The following is a 16,322-nucleotide window of genomic DNA, read 5'->3' on the forward strand; positions in this document are numbered from 1 at the left end:
GCTGTATAAGGCAAAAACAGCTTTTTCCCGCAAAAAAGGCAAAAAGAGTCACAATTCGACCATGACCACTTCGTGGCACTTTCTCCTTTTTTATGTTTCTCTGCTTGTATAATTTTCTTTTTTGTGTTTCAAGCTCACGAATAAAAATATTTCTATTCTATTCTATTCTAATTAGGTCATGATCCTTATCGATCGAGTGATATTTTCGATTAGGTCTTCTATCTAATGAACTTTATGGTCCATAAAATAAGTATTGTATTTAATCTCAAACCTTACAAGTTATCATCTTCCTAATAAAACAAAGTGTTCTTAAAACAAAGTGTCGAAAGTTTCGGACCGGACCCGGACCGTTCCAGCATGAGTCAACCATTTAACTGGCTAAGTTGAACCTGAGTCCCGGCTCTGCAAGCTTATATTAATAGCACCCCTGACATTCATCTGACCTGGATTCGGCCCATCAATGGTCGGATTTAGGATGGATCTCTTGTTTCTTTTCGAAGAAAACTTGGGTGGACTTTCGTTATTAAACGCATTTGTGTGTGTTAAGGAATTTGTGAAGAAATATTTAAGAAGGAAGGAAGGAATATTGGTAAGGCATTTTTGTCTTTTAAACAGTTGTTATTCTATCCTTTTTTCCGCAGGATTAGAAAATTTAATTCTTTTCTACTTTGTATTAATTATGAAAATGAAGTCCCTAATATGAATTGAGCTAGCGCGAGGTGTAATTAAGGCTCTAATAACGCTCTAGATATTTAATTCATCAGTCTCTTTTTCAGGCAGCTGTCTGATCCGCGGCAATATGCGAGAAACAAGCAGTGATGAGCGAGTGTTGTCTGCGCGCCCGCCGAACACTACTCGTACCTATGCTCTTCTATTCGCAAACACTGAGAAAATGAAATGGCTAAAAATAAATAAGTTTTTGCTGTCTACAACCGAGTGACTTGGCTCGGACTCGGAGGGAGCCTGCAAAGTTCGTTGTTAAAATCAAAGAAGTCAACTAGGTTAACGTAAGTTGGTAAAATGATACAAACCAGTTGGTAAAATTATGCTATTAAATTTATTAAAAGTAAATGACACGCGTTTGAAAACAAATTAGTACTTGGTTAAAATAACCAAGAACGTTTAGCAATAATTGCTTGTTTGTCAATTACAAAGCTTTATTCTGCATTTTAAATAAGTCTTGGTTGTATTCAACTAAATAAATTTTAGTGAAGTCAAATTGTTACTTTGCTAAACGCTTATTTTTTTCCGTGAAGGAACTACAACTACCTACATCCACGTATTTGCGTTTCTTGCCTGACAAAATAATTGATAGCTACTCGCTTTCTCGTCTTTCGTCCGACAGCTCCTTTTACTCAATCCTAATCGTAGGATGCAGACAGACGGCCATAATAATAATCTGCTGTAAGCCGGTTTACAGTTGGCTGGGGCTGTTGGTATAAATCATCGGTAATCAGGTATTAGCGTCTATCAAACGGAAAAGTATCTTTCAGTTGTTCGATCTTCTGTTCGACTTATCTTTCATTAATACGAATACTATTTTTTATACCACTTTGGTGGCAAACAAGTATACTGCCCGTCTAATGGAAAGCGCATTCGCGGAAAAATCTAGGTACTCTGACACTGCACAGTGACGCTGCAGCGACGGAATTTAGGATATAGACGAAAGTAAGTACTAATTCATTTTTGACTTCGAAAAACGGTCCATCTGACAAATGACTGAGGTGACAGTCCATTTCGAACGACAGCTGCACTACTGTCAATTTTACTATGGAAATTGACAATAACAGCAACACATTCAGTACCAGTAGTGCAGCTGCGGTCAGAAATGGAATGTTACCCTTACATATCGACATTGTATATATCACTGAAAGTTATTCCTTCTCCATAAATATACCCCGCCTGCACCACTATAGGTACACTATACACAATTTCCCGCTACCTATTTAATTAAGTTGTCATTAGTGAATCTGACCTGACCTGCTAACATGAGTAGCATTCTTACGCGCGACTTCATACATACTTATAGCGCGACTTCAAATATGGACTCGCGCCCGAGAACGCAACTCGTGCTAGACCCGCAGTTTTGATACACGGCGCGATTCGGGAAATGATTTAGAGATTCACTAGATATGAAATAGTAAATATATGTGACGTTCCACGGCAAAAGGTACCATTGCCCCGGCTGAATATTGGAGCGGCGTTAATAATAGCGTAAGCGCCAGCCGCCATAAGGTACCTTTTGCCGTGGAACGTCACATATCTTTACTATTTCATACCTATTGAATCTCTAATTCATTTCCCGAATCGCGCCGTTAGTCGCGGCACAATACCCGTGGGCTCATGTGGATTGTGGAGTATCATTTTGGTGGCAGCGTAGTTTTGTGCACGGAATGAATGTAGCCAATTTTAGTTGATAAATTAGAGTTAAATACGAATCTTAATTGACCATTCTCCTTTGAAGTTGCTTGTACCGATTACGACTCATATAACTACTTCAACTCAGATACTCTGTTACAAGATTACCGATGTAACTCATTAAGGATGACTCACGTTAGACCGGGCCGTGTCCGGACCGGAACATCACGTGATCATCTGTCAATTCAATCTTTGGGTAATATGGCTCCATCGATACTGTCGATGATTTCGCCAACGTCAAAGTGGATCCCACGTGGGATCGAATTAATGTTATTTGTAATAAAATTCAGCCAGTGTACGGTATAAAAGTATAAATTTATGGCCTCTAGGGCTCTAGCCAGCGACGGTTAGAGGTAGAAATACCAAAATAAATGCTCTAGAGCACGACGTTGTTCGGTAGTTGGGTTCTCAGTTCTGGTAAGGCGATAGCTAGACTTTACAAGAACCCGCGTTGACGCCAAAATGGTGATTAAACGCGTTTCATGATTATTTTTTCATTATCTGCACACTTCCACATTAGTTTACTGCATAATACGCTATCAATATTACACTTTAAACAATATTAATAAGCAAAAATAAAGAAATGAATCACGAGGCGATGTTACCAAAATGGCGGTCGACGAATAACCTCCTGATCATCTGTCATAGAAAAGTAAGTGCCGGAAGCTCCGGCCCGGACACGGCCCGGTCGGGCCGGTCTAACGTGAGTCATCCTTTACTCTCATTTAGGGTTTGCACGACGGATCCGAAATGTATGGGAAGATCCGCGGATCCGGATCCAGATCCGGATAATTGCATACATTTCGGATCCGAATTGCAAACCCTACTCTCATTAGCTACGAGCGCCGACCGTTGCCTAATTACTAATAAGCTATCGACGTGATATGTGTGTTCATATGTAGTTGGAAATTTAAGAAATTAGATGGGGACTAAAGATAAATTTTATGGCTCGCCGAGTGAAACTTGCGACGGAAAAAATGGCCATCGTGCGGGTGTTTACCTTTCATCACAATTACTCTGAAAATATTCTTCTTTTTTTAATTTTACTCGTCAGATCCCTCGACTGTATGACTAGCTATGTATTTTATACCAAAATTTTACTGCTATGGTATGCAGGGTAACGATATAGGTATGTACACCTAAAAATAAATGAAAATTAGACACGTTTTCTTGATTCTTTTCTCTTTTAAGGCAACTTTATATTTGAAGATTTTAGTTGGTCTCCCCTTGCAAATATATGTAGTTAGTTTCCGTGTACTTTTTAAGGCATCCGCCCTAGATTAAAATGTGTAAAAATTCAATAAGATACTAAAATTTTTCGTTAGCCCTCTCTTAACAGTTTTGCTGGTCAAGGAATTTAATTTCAGTGCCATTTCGTACCTTGTCACAGTGACAATAGTATGAGGTCCCTAGAACTTTCATATTGATTGTCACTGTGACAAGGTACGAAATGGTACGGAAATTAAATTGTTTGTCCGTACCATCTGCAGGTACATTAGGTTTATGTGGCCGCATCAAAATCATAATAATATTCCTGTTAGTCCGACCGATTGCATCTGCCAGAGGTGTTTGCGATAAATCATCGGTAATTGTAATATTGCCGTGACGTCAGCTGATGATGTATCCCGAATGTTCCAGTGATGTCAGTGACGTTTAGGCTTGGAGAGCTCACGTCAAAACACTGGTCATATGATCAGTTCAATGTCACTGCTTGGAGTTTGCCCTACGAAAGAAATTTCAATAAAATTAAATGAAAAACAGGCGACTAGTAGCCTATTAGGTCAGGCAACGAATGCTTAAAAAAAGTTGTAGAGGGAAATGCTTCGAACACAATTTTTGACTCCGTAACTTTTGGACTAAATATAGGAGGTGAACATATCAAAAGTCTCCGGCCGTAGCCCTTGAACCGGGGGTGAGAAGGAGGTATGTATGATACGAATATGGAAGAGCGCTGGAAAGGCAGATAACGAAATGTCTATTTTATCGTTGATCGTAGTAGGCCCCTCCCCTGTTTGCCTAGCCTGGCGCTAGGCCGGGAAAACGCTAGGTTGAAGAAGAAGATCGTAGTAGGCCCTCGGGGTAGTTTACTCAGCATCTAGTCTATGGACTAGAATTTAAACTAAGCCAAAACTTCAGTCAGACACTAACTACAAAACTGTACTTTATTTTAGAATACAATAAGGTTGAATATCAAACGGTTATTCAGGAACAATCGATTTCAATAATTAATACAGTTGATTCATCCGTCTCTGTTGAAGTTTTATGGAGCTGAATGTAGACATTGCATCATGAATAAATTTGATGTGTATCGATATATTGTGCTGTATATGGTGGTTCTGGCTATTCATCCATATTAGGGTAGTGTGACGCACTAGCAACAAAAACGAGTCACAAAGAATAGAGTTGCCATATTCAGTAAAATATCGTCTCTATGAATAATATGAGGATTAATCAAATAATTATGTACTAGTCTTCTTGAGCCTACAGTGGGACTTAGGGTCGGTTGCACCAAACTGTTTGTATCGTTAAAGAGTTCGCTAAATTTTGATGTATGGAAAGTTTGATAGTAAAGCGCCGGGGCGCGACGGCTGACGCTGATCAGTCTGTCAAATGTGGTTGGTGCAACTGGCCCTTAGTCACACAATACAATACAACAAGTCCCACAATATCAACCAATCTGTGTAAGAATGTCCTATAATATTTATTTATTTAGTAGGCCGGACAAGTTACCTACTAATGGCACGAGGTGGCCAAAATGATCTAATAACAACTACATTAAAGTGAGTAAAAGCGTGTGCAGATCGTTTTAACCCTATCAAAAATATTGCAAATTAATCACTATCACTACATAGTATAAAACAAAGTAGCTTCCTGCTGTCTGTCTGTGCCTATGTATGCTTAGATCTTTAAAACTACGCAACGGATTCTGATGCGGTTTTAATGGATAGAGTGATTCAAGAGGAAGGTTTATGTATAATTTGTTAACCCGTGCGAAGCCGGGGCGGGTCGCTAGTTCCTCCTATAACTTAAATATAAAAAGATATACGCAAAACCAAATAAATCTCATAGGGTTTCAGTATAATAACAAAAATATTGACTATAAATAATAAAAAAAAAACTTAAAATCAGAAAGTACTATAGTTCGTTTTTAGCATTAGAAAGAAGGTAAGCGATCTTGACATGTCTTTTAATTGAAAAACGCTTTAAAAAAATCAGTAACTTATACTTATGAAAGCAGAAGAATATAAATGATCGTATTAAATTAATAATTGTTACATATTTGCCGTGACTTATTTTTTAAACATGTTTTTCAATTAAATGACATAGATCAAGATTGTTTACCTTCTTTCTAATGCTAAAAAAAAAACGAAGTATAACAATAAACTCTACTAGCTTAAATTAGTTTCCATTGCTTATGTACGTAAAACGGTCTATAAATTCGCCATAAATCTGATGACGTGCATTCAACAACAAGTCTTTGTCTAAAGTGCAACGGTGCAAATACTAATTAACTATAAAACACTTACGTCTTCCGTCATTGCTGCTGGGAGATATTCCTATTAATCCTTAAGTGCGCATGTACTGTACAATAAAATCACTGTTAGAATAATTCATATGTTGAAAATCTTTTTAGAACTAACTCTAAAAACTGGGTCGCATTTATAGTTGATCCTGTATAAATTTACTGTTTTCTGCAAACTAAAAATACTAAATACCTATCTATAAATTGATCACATAGTCCTAAATAATTCTCTTTAGTTTAAACTTAAACCACGTATTAGTTTAAGATTTGTATGGACTGACTTTGGGTAAATTGTTTTAAAACTGCACCGATTCTTAAAGGCTAAGAATATGATCACACAGTAGGTATGTTAATTTAATTTACTTCAGATGTCTCCGTTATATAATTGTTTCTCTGTTTTAATAATTAACACAGATTATAAATTCAAGATAGAGTGGACATAACGTTCGAATCTTTATACATAGTTGGTACGGCCAAGGAATTTAATTTCAGTGCCATTTCGTACCTTGTCACAATGGCAATAGTATGAGGTCCCTAGCGACTTTTATATTGATTGTCACTGTGACGAGGTGCGGAAAATTCTTTGTCTAATTGCCGATGCATTCAAAGGTCTTCTCCCTTTCCATGTACTTTTTATTCGTTGTTTTTCGCCGTAAACTAAACTTTTATATTATATAAAATAAAGCATAACAGTCGTCCTTAACCAGTAGCCATTATAAAAAGAAACATTGATGTAACAAGATCCCGAAAGATAAACAAAAACCTCACGCATGTTCCAAATAAAAGAGATTCCGCAGGGATTTTGTTCTAAACAATTTAAAGTGTTTAGATAAGCTGTTTATTATGTATTTTTCCGTCGTAACTTTATTTTTATATTGTTAACGAATTCTTTTTCCAGAAATATAACTGTTACAAGAGACAAGAGCACATGTGAGGCTTAGGTTTTCGTAGCCATTCCCGCCAAAAACTTGAAATAAACTAGAACAGAGGTCTTTTAACCTTATTTGCGACTTGCCCCCCTTAGTTATTAAATTATATTTTTACGCCAAAGGGGGCATTTCTTTATGGGCGAGTAAAGAATTTACAAAAATAAATGATTTATGATTCATTTAGTTGCTCTCTAGAGAGACAAATACCACTAGCTGAAACTACTACAGTGATTAATGTTTTAATAGTAATGTAAGGGATGGTTGTTACATGTTTTATTGACTTAACATTTTACCCACAAGTGGACCGTAAAAGTTTTTAGGGCTTTATGAAATGCCCATGTGATTACGCTTTACTGCTACTCGATAATTGAATCGATTTGAACAAGACTCATTCGATCTTTGACAGTTTATGAAGGCATTACCAAAGTAAAACTTACCTTAATTATTAAAGTTTCCTACGTAGAAATCCAAACAAAATCACAGCACAAAACCACAAGCACTCAGCGGCAGTTAGTTTCAGATAATGTTAACAAACCACTATATTTTCCCTTTATAAGAAAACTATTCAAATGTAGGTCCCGATTTCGAAAAGCGACCGCACGAGCGCTCTCCAGTGAGAAGAGGCCAGATTTTCACTCATAAAAATAACTCGCGAACGAAAAACATCGTTTTCAGTGTAATAACGTAAACATTCGGAGCGGGTATATCGTACGCTATCTTTGACATCGCGATTTCGACTGGCTAAAATTAACAGTGTTGATGGTACCGATGCAGCGGGCCGTATGAATCGATAGCATTGCTATGCGTTTACGATTAATCGATTCTCGAGTGATCGTCCGATAACGCTGTGCAGATGTTTTTTTAATTTTTTAATTTGGAACGGTCACCTTTTTGTGAATGGAACATGTAGCACGTTAGTTTACGTTGAGCACAGACAAGACATCCTCTAGACTGAACATAGTAACGCTACCCCCTCTGCCACTTATACGGTAGTTTTACTCCATCTTCGAGTCAATCCCGTGCCGTGATTGGTCCGTGTCTTTGAACGGACCAATCACGGCACGGGATTCGCTCACCTCGTCCCCCCGCACCCCCGTATTTTTGGCAGCATCGGTTTCATGAAATAATTGCTCTAAACTCAGTCTAGAGGATTCCTAGTCTATGACGTTGAGCAACTGGTAAAGTATTTACGTTTGGGTTTCTGTGAATCTTTTGAACGCTGTTGAGTGTCTGGGTTATTTAGTTTTTGATCTTGGCAGCTTATGTTTTTGGTAATTGGGTTAACCCTTAAATTGGCATTGTGCATCACCGTGTACGTTAGTTAATAAAAAATCCTGTCATAAATATATCGAATTTTCTAAGCTTTTATTATCAGAAACTGCTTAATAATGATGTTATGAATAGTACTAAAATATGTGATATGACAAAAAATTGAAATTAACGTCACTATCAAAGAATCTGATCAAAGCGGCGACGCTCGCCAGTACCTCACATAAGTTTGATTAAATTTTAACAACTTTTCTGTATGCAAGTTATGATTATTATGTTTTGTGTTTTATAAGAAAATAGTAAAGTATATGAATAATTGATCATTTTGTGTGCATAAGGCATAATAATAAAGATAATCACTGGTAAATAGGAATGTACACCACAGTTACCGTTGACAAGTTTGTAAAGATGTACTTACATTCAACCACGGTAACCACCGTGTACGTTGCCAACTACACGGTAAATAAACATAGGTAACCACAGTGTACATTACCAACTTATCTGTACTTAACTTTTGTTTTGAAACTAACGATTTTGCGTGTCCTTGTTTATTTAAAATATTTTAAGCAGTATGCTTTCCTTTCTTTGTCTGTAGTACTTAACACTGTGTAGATCACATAAGATTTTGGCTTTAATTCCCGTAAAAAATGTATGTTCTGATGATGAATCTGACTGATTCCGATGAGGAGCCTACACGCATTTACACAATTCTATTCTAATGATAGCGGGTCTCTATTGTTTCCCAAAAAAAATTAAGTCATAATGTATTGTTTGTCCGCATTTTCGTTAGTCATAATTTGTTTGGTTCAGACACGCGTTACTTTTCAGGATTGCTATAAAACAAACCTAACATAACCTATCTATAGGATAACCTTACGAAAGTCCTGAAAAATTACCGATTTAAGTTTTATGACTAAGTAATGAAAATATGACAAACAATACACTATGACTTAAAACTTTATTTGAAACAAAGGGACCCCCGATAAATAATATAATCAAGCACGGATTAATTCTGAAAGCACGTTGATTGTCTTTCGACCATATTAGAGGAACTTCTACATTCTCCATCTACAGTTATTTATGATGCCTTGCCCACATTAAACTCTGTACAATCCGTAGCCATGCCATCTACCAACAGTTGAACACTCATCGCCATTAACTACTAGGGTAACAAGAGATTCATATAAACACGTGAAATGTACCAGCCTGAAAAAAAAAACAATTAGATACAGCTTTAGGTTACCTACTTTTAGAACTTCCGGTTTGAGCTATTCAAAGGACATTGAAAAGCGGCGAAGATTGGTAACCGATGAAATGAAAGTTGAGAAACTGTGCCATAACAAAAAAAATACAAAAGGTTGCGAAATAGAGTCCTACAGACAGTCTTTGGTTTAACAACTTGGGGCATTTTCCTGAGAGTGGACCGAAAAATGTATGCTGCAGATACTGCAAGGTGGGAAAGACGAAATTTTATTGCATCAAATGCAATATGCTCCATTGTTTCATCGTCGGAGAAACAAAAAAACTATATTGCTTTTGACAGATCCACACTAAATTATATTTTTTCATAATAATTTACGTTAATTTTTATATAATATTTTACTGGCTTCTTGGCAGCGGTAACCAGCGTGTACATACAAGAATGTTACTTTCCTTGTTATAAAGTTGGCAACGTGCATAGTGATGTACATAGATTTTCTGAAAAACTAATAATACTGGATTTTTTTAAACATTTTTCTGTAGACCCCCAGACGGTATTAAATTAAGGTATGATACTATATTACTTGTTTTTACAAATTTTTACTCTTGCCAATTTAAGGGTTAAAATGAAACAAGTCGATTACGTTGTTTTATGATAATTTTGAGTTTGTAAACGATAGTTATTTTATTTCTAAGTATTTATATTATAATATCAAAAAAGTTATTTTTAATTTTCAATTTTGTTCTGATCAAGTTGATAAAACACACGTATCAAGTTATAAGACTATCTCTATGACAGGTTGAGCTTAATTTCTATTCCAGCATAATTTTAAAATAATTGAAACTAAATATATGTTGTTGCGTATTTTTATTACTTATTGATAGTTTAACTAAACTAGATTAATTAAACAGATTTGATTTTGAGATACCTATTAATTTTTATTTACTATTAAATTTCCTATTTTTTTCGTCATAACAATTCGTCAGAGGACATTTTCAAACAAAATACCTATCTGCTTTTACATATTAGTAGTTTTTTAAATTCCCAATATCGGATTCTTATTTCATAATGACTGTAATCTTATTGTTAACCAGAAAATAACTATTTTCTGGTTTTCCCTCACAGCCCCATGTGAATCAAACACCCCGGACGACATGACAATAATGATGACAATAAAATGTATACAGTTTTCGTCCACTTGACGAAATTTGAATATAAACCTGCAAGCCGCAAGGACATACTGCAATCCTTAATGTCTAAACAATATATATTATCTATCTGTGAGTATAGATGTTTCGCAAGTTGCGAATTAAAATGAAATATATTATTCGTTACTCCTTCAAGTGTATGAAAACTAGAGCCTGGACGGAAACTGGCGCAATGACCCTATTTATGAACTCGACTTTACCTACTCTGGCTTATTAAGACGCCTATTTCACATTACGAGTGGCAGCGGTAAATTGTTGCGGCGACTTGCACTGTGGGCTGGAAACTGCTATCGTAGACAAAAGAGTATTTATTTCATTTCTAACCGAAATCGCAAAAACGGAATTCTTGTTCAATTCAATTCATTTATTTAATTCAGACATGCATATCCATAAAAAGTAAGTTGCTTAGTGTTGGCGACTGGCTGGCGGGCGACCTCTTTTATACTTTTAATTTGTATACGTTTTTGAATTCTTGTATTTCCATGTCAGTCTGCCTGTCACCGCCTTACTCTTAGTATATCTTGTGAGTTGTGTTGTGTTTTAAATACATTAATTTACAATATCTACGTGTTTGCATCATACAGTCCACTCATTTAGCTATCACTTAGTATTTTTTTCCTTATAGTTCCGTAGGTATGTGACAGCCAATTTACTCGAAAACTATAAGCTACATTTTAATGAAATTTCGAACATAGGTATATACCTACATATTTTGTGAGCTACTTCTTTTTTCAAGATATAGGAAGCAAACGGGCAGACGAATCGCCTGACGGTAAGCGATCACCGTCGTCCATGGACACCTGCAACACCAGGGGGGTTATAAGTGCGATACCGGCCTATAAAATGGGAGTACGCTCCTAAGGTTTGAATTTATAATCGGTCCGAGAATATCGCAGGTGACACAGTTCATTCCACAGTTTAGCTGTTAGGTAAATAAAAAATAAATCGTTTATTCAGATGAAATAAACCCTAACATACCTACATAATATTTTTTTCTTCTGCCAAACTGTGACAGTTTGTTGGCAGAGGGAACTCCCTTAAAACAGGTACTTAGTTTAAAAGTTTAAAAAATGTAGGTATACTAGTAGCTAAAAGTAAACAAAAATGGAATCAAAGTGTGGTACCCATTCGGTAGTTCTTTAAAAACAATGTAAAGATTTCTAAAAATGATTTCAATATATTTTTTTGGTAGTAATCGCTTAGAAAGCTAACATCTATATACATACATATAATTTATGTAAAAGCCCTCAGTATATACAAATAAATCCCAATTGTTTTGGTTAAAGTGTATAATGTCAAAATTAGATCTGTAATTCCTATGTCTACTTGTTCCGATTATGTGCCCACTGTGCGGAGGTGAAATACGAAACGCGGCCTATTGTGTCGCCAAACATATAGGTTACGAAGCATTACTGTCTTATTATTTCTAAGTTCGCGCTTATACAAATAAGATTTAGTGTTGTCGATCGATCTTTAGTTTTTAAGTAATTTTTTTGTATTTTGGTGAACATAATAATGATTATTGTAAGTAGTACACAGAGGATTCGTTTCTCTCGTATAACTAAAGGATGACTCACGCTAGACCCGGCCCGGCCCGGGCCGAGGCATCCGACATGTCATTTTCTATGACGGCTGATCGGTGATCAAGTGGTGCTTTCAATAGAAAACGAAGCGCCGGAAGCTCCGGCCCGGCCCCAGCCCGGTCTACCGTGAGTCATCCTTAAACCCAGGCAACCCTTCTCTAACTAACAAGCGATTATTTAGATAATCAAATTCTGTCGCTCAACATATAAGCCAATTGTCATAATTTGATTAGTTTACAATTTGACGTCCCTTTAATTAACGTTTTTGGGCCGAGGTTCGAGTAAAATGGGGTAAAGTAGTACTGTGATTTTCTCGAGAATATGCACGAATATGATATATCGGAGCGGCCAAGGTGTTCACAAAACCTGAACACGCACTCTAACGCCTTGACAATAGAGGCGTGTTCAGATATTTGTGAGTACCTTGGCCGCTCCGATATATCTGATGGCGACTGTACTCCACTATACGCGCTTTAATTTAATCTTCGTATTGTATGTTCGGTTCAAATCTTGCAAGCTGAATTAGACCGACATTATTTAATTAAGTATCGGAAGTATCAACATACATAATATTTTTGTAACACATAATAACGCTTAAATTAAAAACTTATAGGTTAATAAAAAAATTGGCCTAAGTCGTAGTCGCTCGGTAGGGTGCCCAGAAGGCTGGCCGCATTGCCCCGCTGGATGGCAATGTTCTTAAAATTATATTTATGTGGTTTTTGCTTTTTTGGATTAGAAATATGTAGTTTATGTTCGGGTCAATGACTCAAACACGCTCTTGGCGATTTCTAACAAATAATTGTTTATTTATTCTTATGAAATTCGCATAATGTCTCAATGTAGGTACCTCAGTAAAGACAGTTAAACGAAGCCACCAAAATTTCTAATAACCCCGAACTGCCAGCGTATTCTGAATTCATTCATCCTCCCAGACAACGCCTAAAATCCCGCCACCCGCCCTACAGAACGGCACAGGAGCTAATGAGGGACAACTTCAACATCGGAGATAAATGGACGGAGGAATGGAATTCCAACCTTTTTTTTTTTTTTTTTTTTTGACGGAGTGGGAATGCATTTACGCACGGTGTGTGGGACTCGCCGCTCCTTGTCCCTCTCTTGGCGAGAGGGGGGGAGAAATTGGCCCTACCCACTAAACCCACTCCGGCGTTTCATCCTCTTTGCCGTTCGTGAGGGCACACTGGGATCGATATCATACCACCACGGCGCCCTCCGGCAGCCCCGGCTTATCGCCAGGGCACCCTCACAATGCAGGGGGGGGGGGGATCAGAAACGCTTGATCCCCACCCCTACGACGTGTGTGGGGCCGTGCAATGCAGGTTCGGTACCCGCCGGCCCCACTAGGGCTCGAGGCGAGCATATGCCCTTCGCCTTCGACCCTGCCGCCTGCGTCGAAGAGGAAGCGCGTCAGCAGCCGCTTCTCGCTCCCTTTCCGCCTCCTCCTTCTGCGACATAACCTCTTCGCAGAAGGAGGCCACCGCTTCCCATTTCCTCTCGCTACCCAGCATCGCCGCTATTATGCTGTGTAGCGAGAGGTCCGCCACCCCCGTCGCTGCCCTGAGGGAAGCTCTTTCCACGGCCCAGCGATTACACTCCTCCAGAGTGTGCTGAGCCGTGTCATCCGCCGCGCCACATTCGTGGCACTGAGGCCCCGGCTCCCTCTGTATTTTGTGCAGGTAGTGTCCAAAACAGCCGTGTCCGGACACCACCTGCGTCACCCTATATGTCAGGGCCCCCTTGCCCCGATCCACCCACTCGTCCATTATCGGGAGAATAGCCCCTATGGTTCGGGTTCCATAGTGGCTATCCTCCAAGGCCTCCCTCCATCTCTCTCGCAGGCGCTCCGCGGCTCCCCGCATCATGGAATTCCAACCTGCCTACAGTCTACAGCGACTATAAGCCCACTGAAAGGCCCAAAGGTTTCTCGGCCCCAAGACGGGAATGGTGCCAGCTTAATAGACTTCGCACAGGGCATGGTCGATCTGGCGATTTCATGTTTAGGTGTGGGTGGAAAAACTCACCGGAATGCGATTGCGGAGCGCCTATACAATCTATCCACCATATAATTCACGACTGCCCAAAACGAATGTACCCTGGTGACCCTCTGGACTTAATAGCGTTTAGTGATAACGCAGTCCAATGGGTGAAGAACCTAGACATTAATTTGTAAATAAAATTGTAGAACGACTCATAATGCCATACGAATAAATAAGTAAAGACAGTATAAATTCAGTAGGTATTGTCATCTGTACAAATAATGATAAATTCTGTTTTTTTTTTTTTACTCGTTTGTTATTTATTTCTAACATTAATATAAAGAACATTAATGCATGGCAAAATGATACTAAATTGTATTATATTCATCAAATTATGAGCCATAACGAAATGTCGCGAATCTGTTCCAACTGTTCCAAGCGCTTTGTGGGACCGACAGCCCGTCTGACATTTCCTACCATCTGAGAGTTCTGCATTATCGATTGTGTTTGTGAATACATTCATACCTACCAGATAAACTTGACCCGTGACAATCAGAGCTACCACCCCATTTGTTACGACAAATACAAAGGAAAGCGAGGCTGGGGAGATCAAATTAAGTTGGTAGGGATAACAGCATACACGCATATCACGCACACAATAAAGAGCCCTCGCGCAGCCGCACTACCGCCCTACCCCACCCTACTCACTTGTCGTCGAAAGCCGGCTAAATTCTTGTACACCCCCGCAACCAAAAGCAACAACCCGCTTCGAAAAGCGGACTTTGCGTGTAAAAATAACGTTAAAAATAACCTTAATCCAGCTAATGTCAATACTGCTTACGGCTTTCTCTGTTGCTTAGTGTTTTTTTCTAATAACCGAGTTATATAAGTTAGTTTTAAGGAGTGCGGGAATGAAACTAGATTTCGTTCGCGGAAGGAAAATGGCGGCCCACTAGGCGTCGTATTTCGGATTTGGAACTGGACTTTTTTAAATATGGTAGTGAGAACTTTCGCGTAGCGTCGTGCAAGGACACTGGAAAATCGATAGCGTAGGCTATGCCTGTTTAGTCGGGGTGGTAGGTAGGTTCTAAGCTGTCGCTGAGAGGCTGTTGCCGATGTCAGAAGAAGAGGAAGACTAGACTAGCCAGCATCGAAGCCATGACGACGGAGACTGCGACGCCTACCCAGGTACGTACGTTTGCCGCATTTGGTGTCAAGGACACGTTTGGACAAGCTCACTTGTCAAGTTATATAATTGCTGGGGTTTGGTCTGAAACTTAAGCTTTTGTTAGCATTATCGTGAAAGGCTGGATATGCCACCACTGCTCTAGATTTTTGCAAACCATACTTTGTTGTTAAGGCTGCCGTTGCTCAAATCATTGAGTTCCTCAAATATAGTAATTGTTAGTCGATATTCCTATAAAATAAACCCTACTTTCTTAGTCTCTTATCTGTTCTACAGGCTGAAGATTATCCAAAACTCCAAATAAAGTATCAACCGTTTGTCTTTTGTCTAACTTACCCCGTCTTACCCTTTATAAACTTGAAAAAGCTCCTAATCCAGTTTTATCATGTACTAGCGACCCGCCCCGGCCTCGCACGTATTAACAAATTATACATAAACCTTCCTCTTGAATTACTCTATCTATTAAAAAAACCGCATCAAAATCCGTTTCGTAGTTTTCAAGATCTAAGCATACATACAGACAGACAGACAAACATACAGCGGGAAGTGACTGTGTTTTATACTATGTAGTAATATCTATAGTTATTACTGTTATTAGATGTGATATAATGCTGACAAAGGCTAATAATGACTATTATGAAAAGCCGGCTGAAATTTTAATAAACTTCTATTTTCGTCTAGAGTCTAGACTTAACAAATTAACTTAACCTTGAATATGATTAATGTTGCAGTTGTAACCTTGTAACTTAACGCTGATATGTTACGGGTAACTGTAATGAGAAACGGTTTTCCAATTTATTATTTTTGCATATAAAACTACATGCCCGTGCGGAAAGAGAAGAGTCGTGAAATGTATGGGATCCAATACATTCTACGACTCTTCTCTTTCCGCACAGACTCTATTTATGGTTTTGTAATTTGCAGAAGCATTCTGCGCCCCCTTTGATGTCTTGCGATGACTTAAGGTGGCAGTCCATTTCCAACCGCAGCTGCACTACTGTTCATTTA

The 16,322-nt window shown here is 38.4% G+C and overlaps 2 protein-coding genes across 10 annotated transcripts in view; one reads left to right on the plus strand and one right to left on the minus strand.

Moving 5' to 3' along the window:
• The window catches only part of LOC134658379 (uncharacterized), a 48,573-nt gene extending 40,799 nt beyond the window's left edge, over nucleotides 1–7,774 (minus strand). The window contains exons 1-2 of one of the 3 annotated variants that reach the window (XM_063514053.1): nucleotides 7,308–7,774; nucleotides 5,946–5,984 (exon numbers count right to left, since the gene is read on the minus strand). In XM_063514053.1, the coding sequence (XP_063370123.1) occupies nucleotides 5,946–5,957 (12 nt within the window). In that variant the 5' untranslated portion in view covers nucleotides 5,958–5,984; nucleotides 7,308–7,774. The remainder of the gene's footprint in view (nucleotides 1–5,945; nucleotides 5,985–7,307) is intronic. The other 2 variants (XM_063514056.1, XM_063514054.1) reach the window with 2 other exon arrangements.
• Nucleotides 7,775–14,525: 6,751 nt separating this feature from the next.
• LOC134658362 (ankyrin-2-like) overlaps nucleotides 14,526–16,322 on the plus strand; it is an 82,738-nt gene continuing 80,941 nt past the window's right edge. For 5 of the 7 annotated variants that reach the window (XM_063513993.1, XM_063513991.1, XM_063513992.1 and 2 more), the window contains exon 1: nucleotides 14,540–15,316. In XM_063513993.1, the coding sequence (XP_063370063.1) occupies nucleotides 15,287–15,316 (30 nt within the window). In that variant the 5' untranslated portion in view covers nucleotides 14,540–15,286. Of the gene's footprint in view, nucleotides 15,317–16,322 lie in introns of all 7 variants that reach the window. The other 2 variants (XM_063513998.1, XM_063513999.1) reach the window with 2 other exon arrangements.

The sequence above is a fragment of the Cydia amplana genome, chromosome 22, assembly GCF_948474715.1.
Source record: "Cydia amplana chromosome 22, ilCydAmpl1.1, whole genome shotgun sequence".
NCBI classification, from domain to species: Eukaryota; Metazoa; Arthropoda; class Insecta; order Lepidoptera; family Tortricidae; genus Cydia; species Cydia amplana.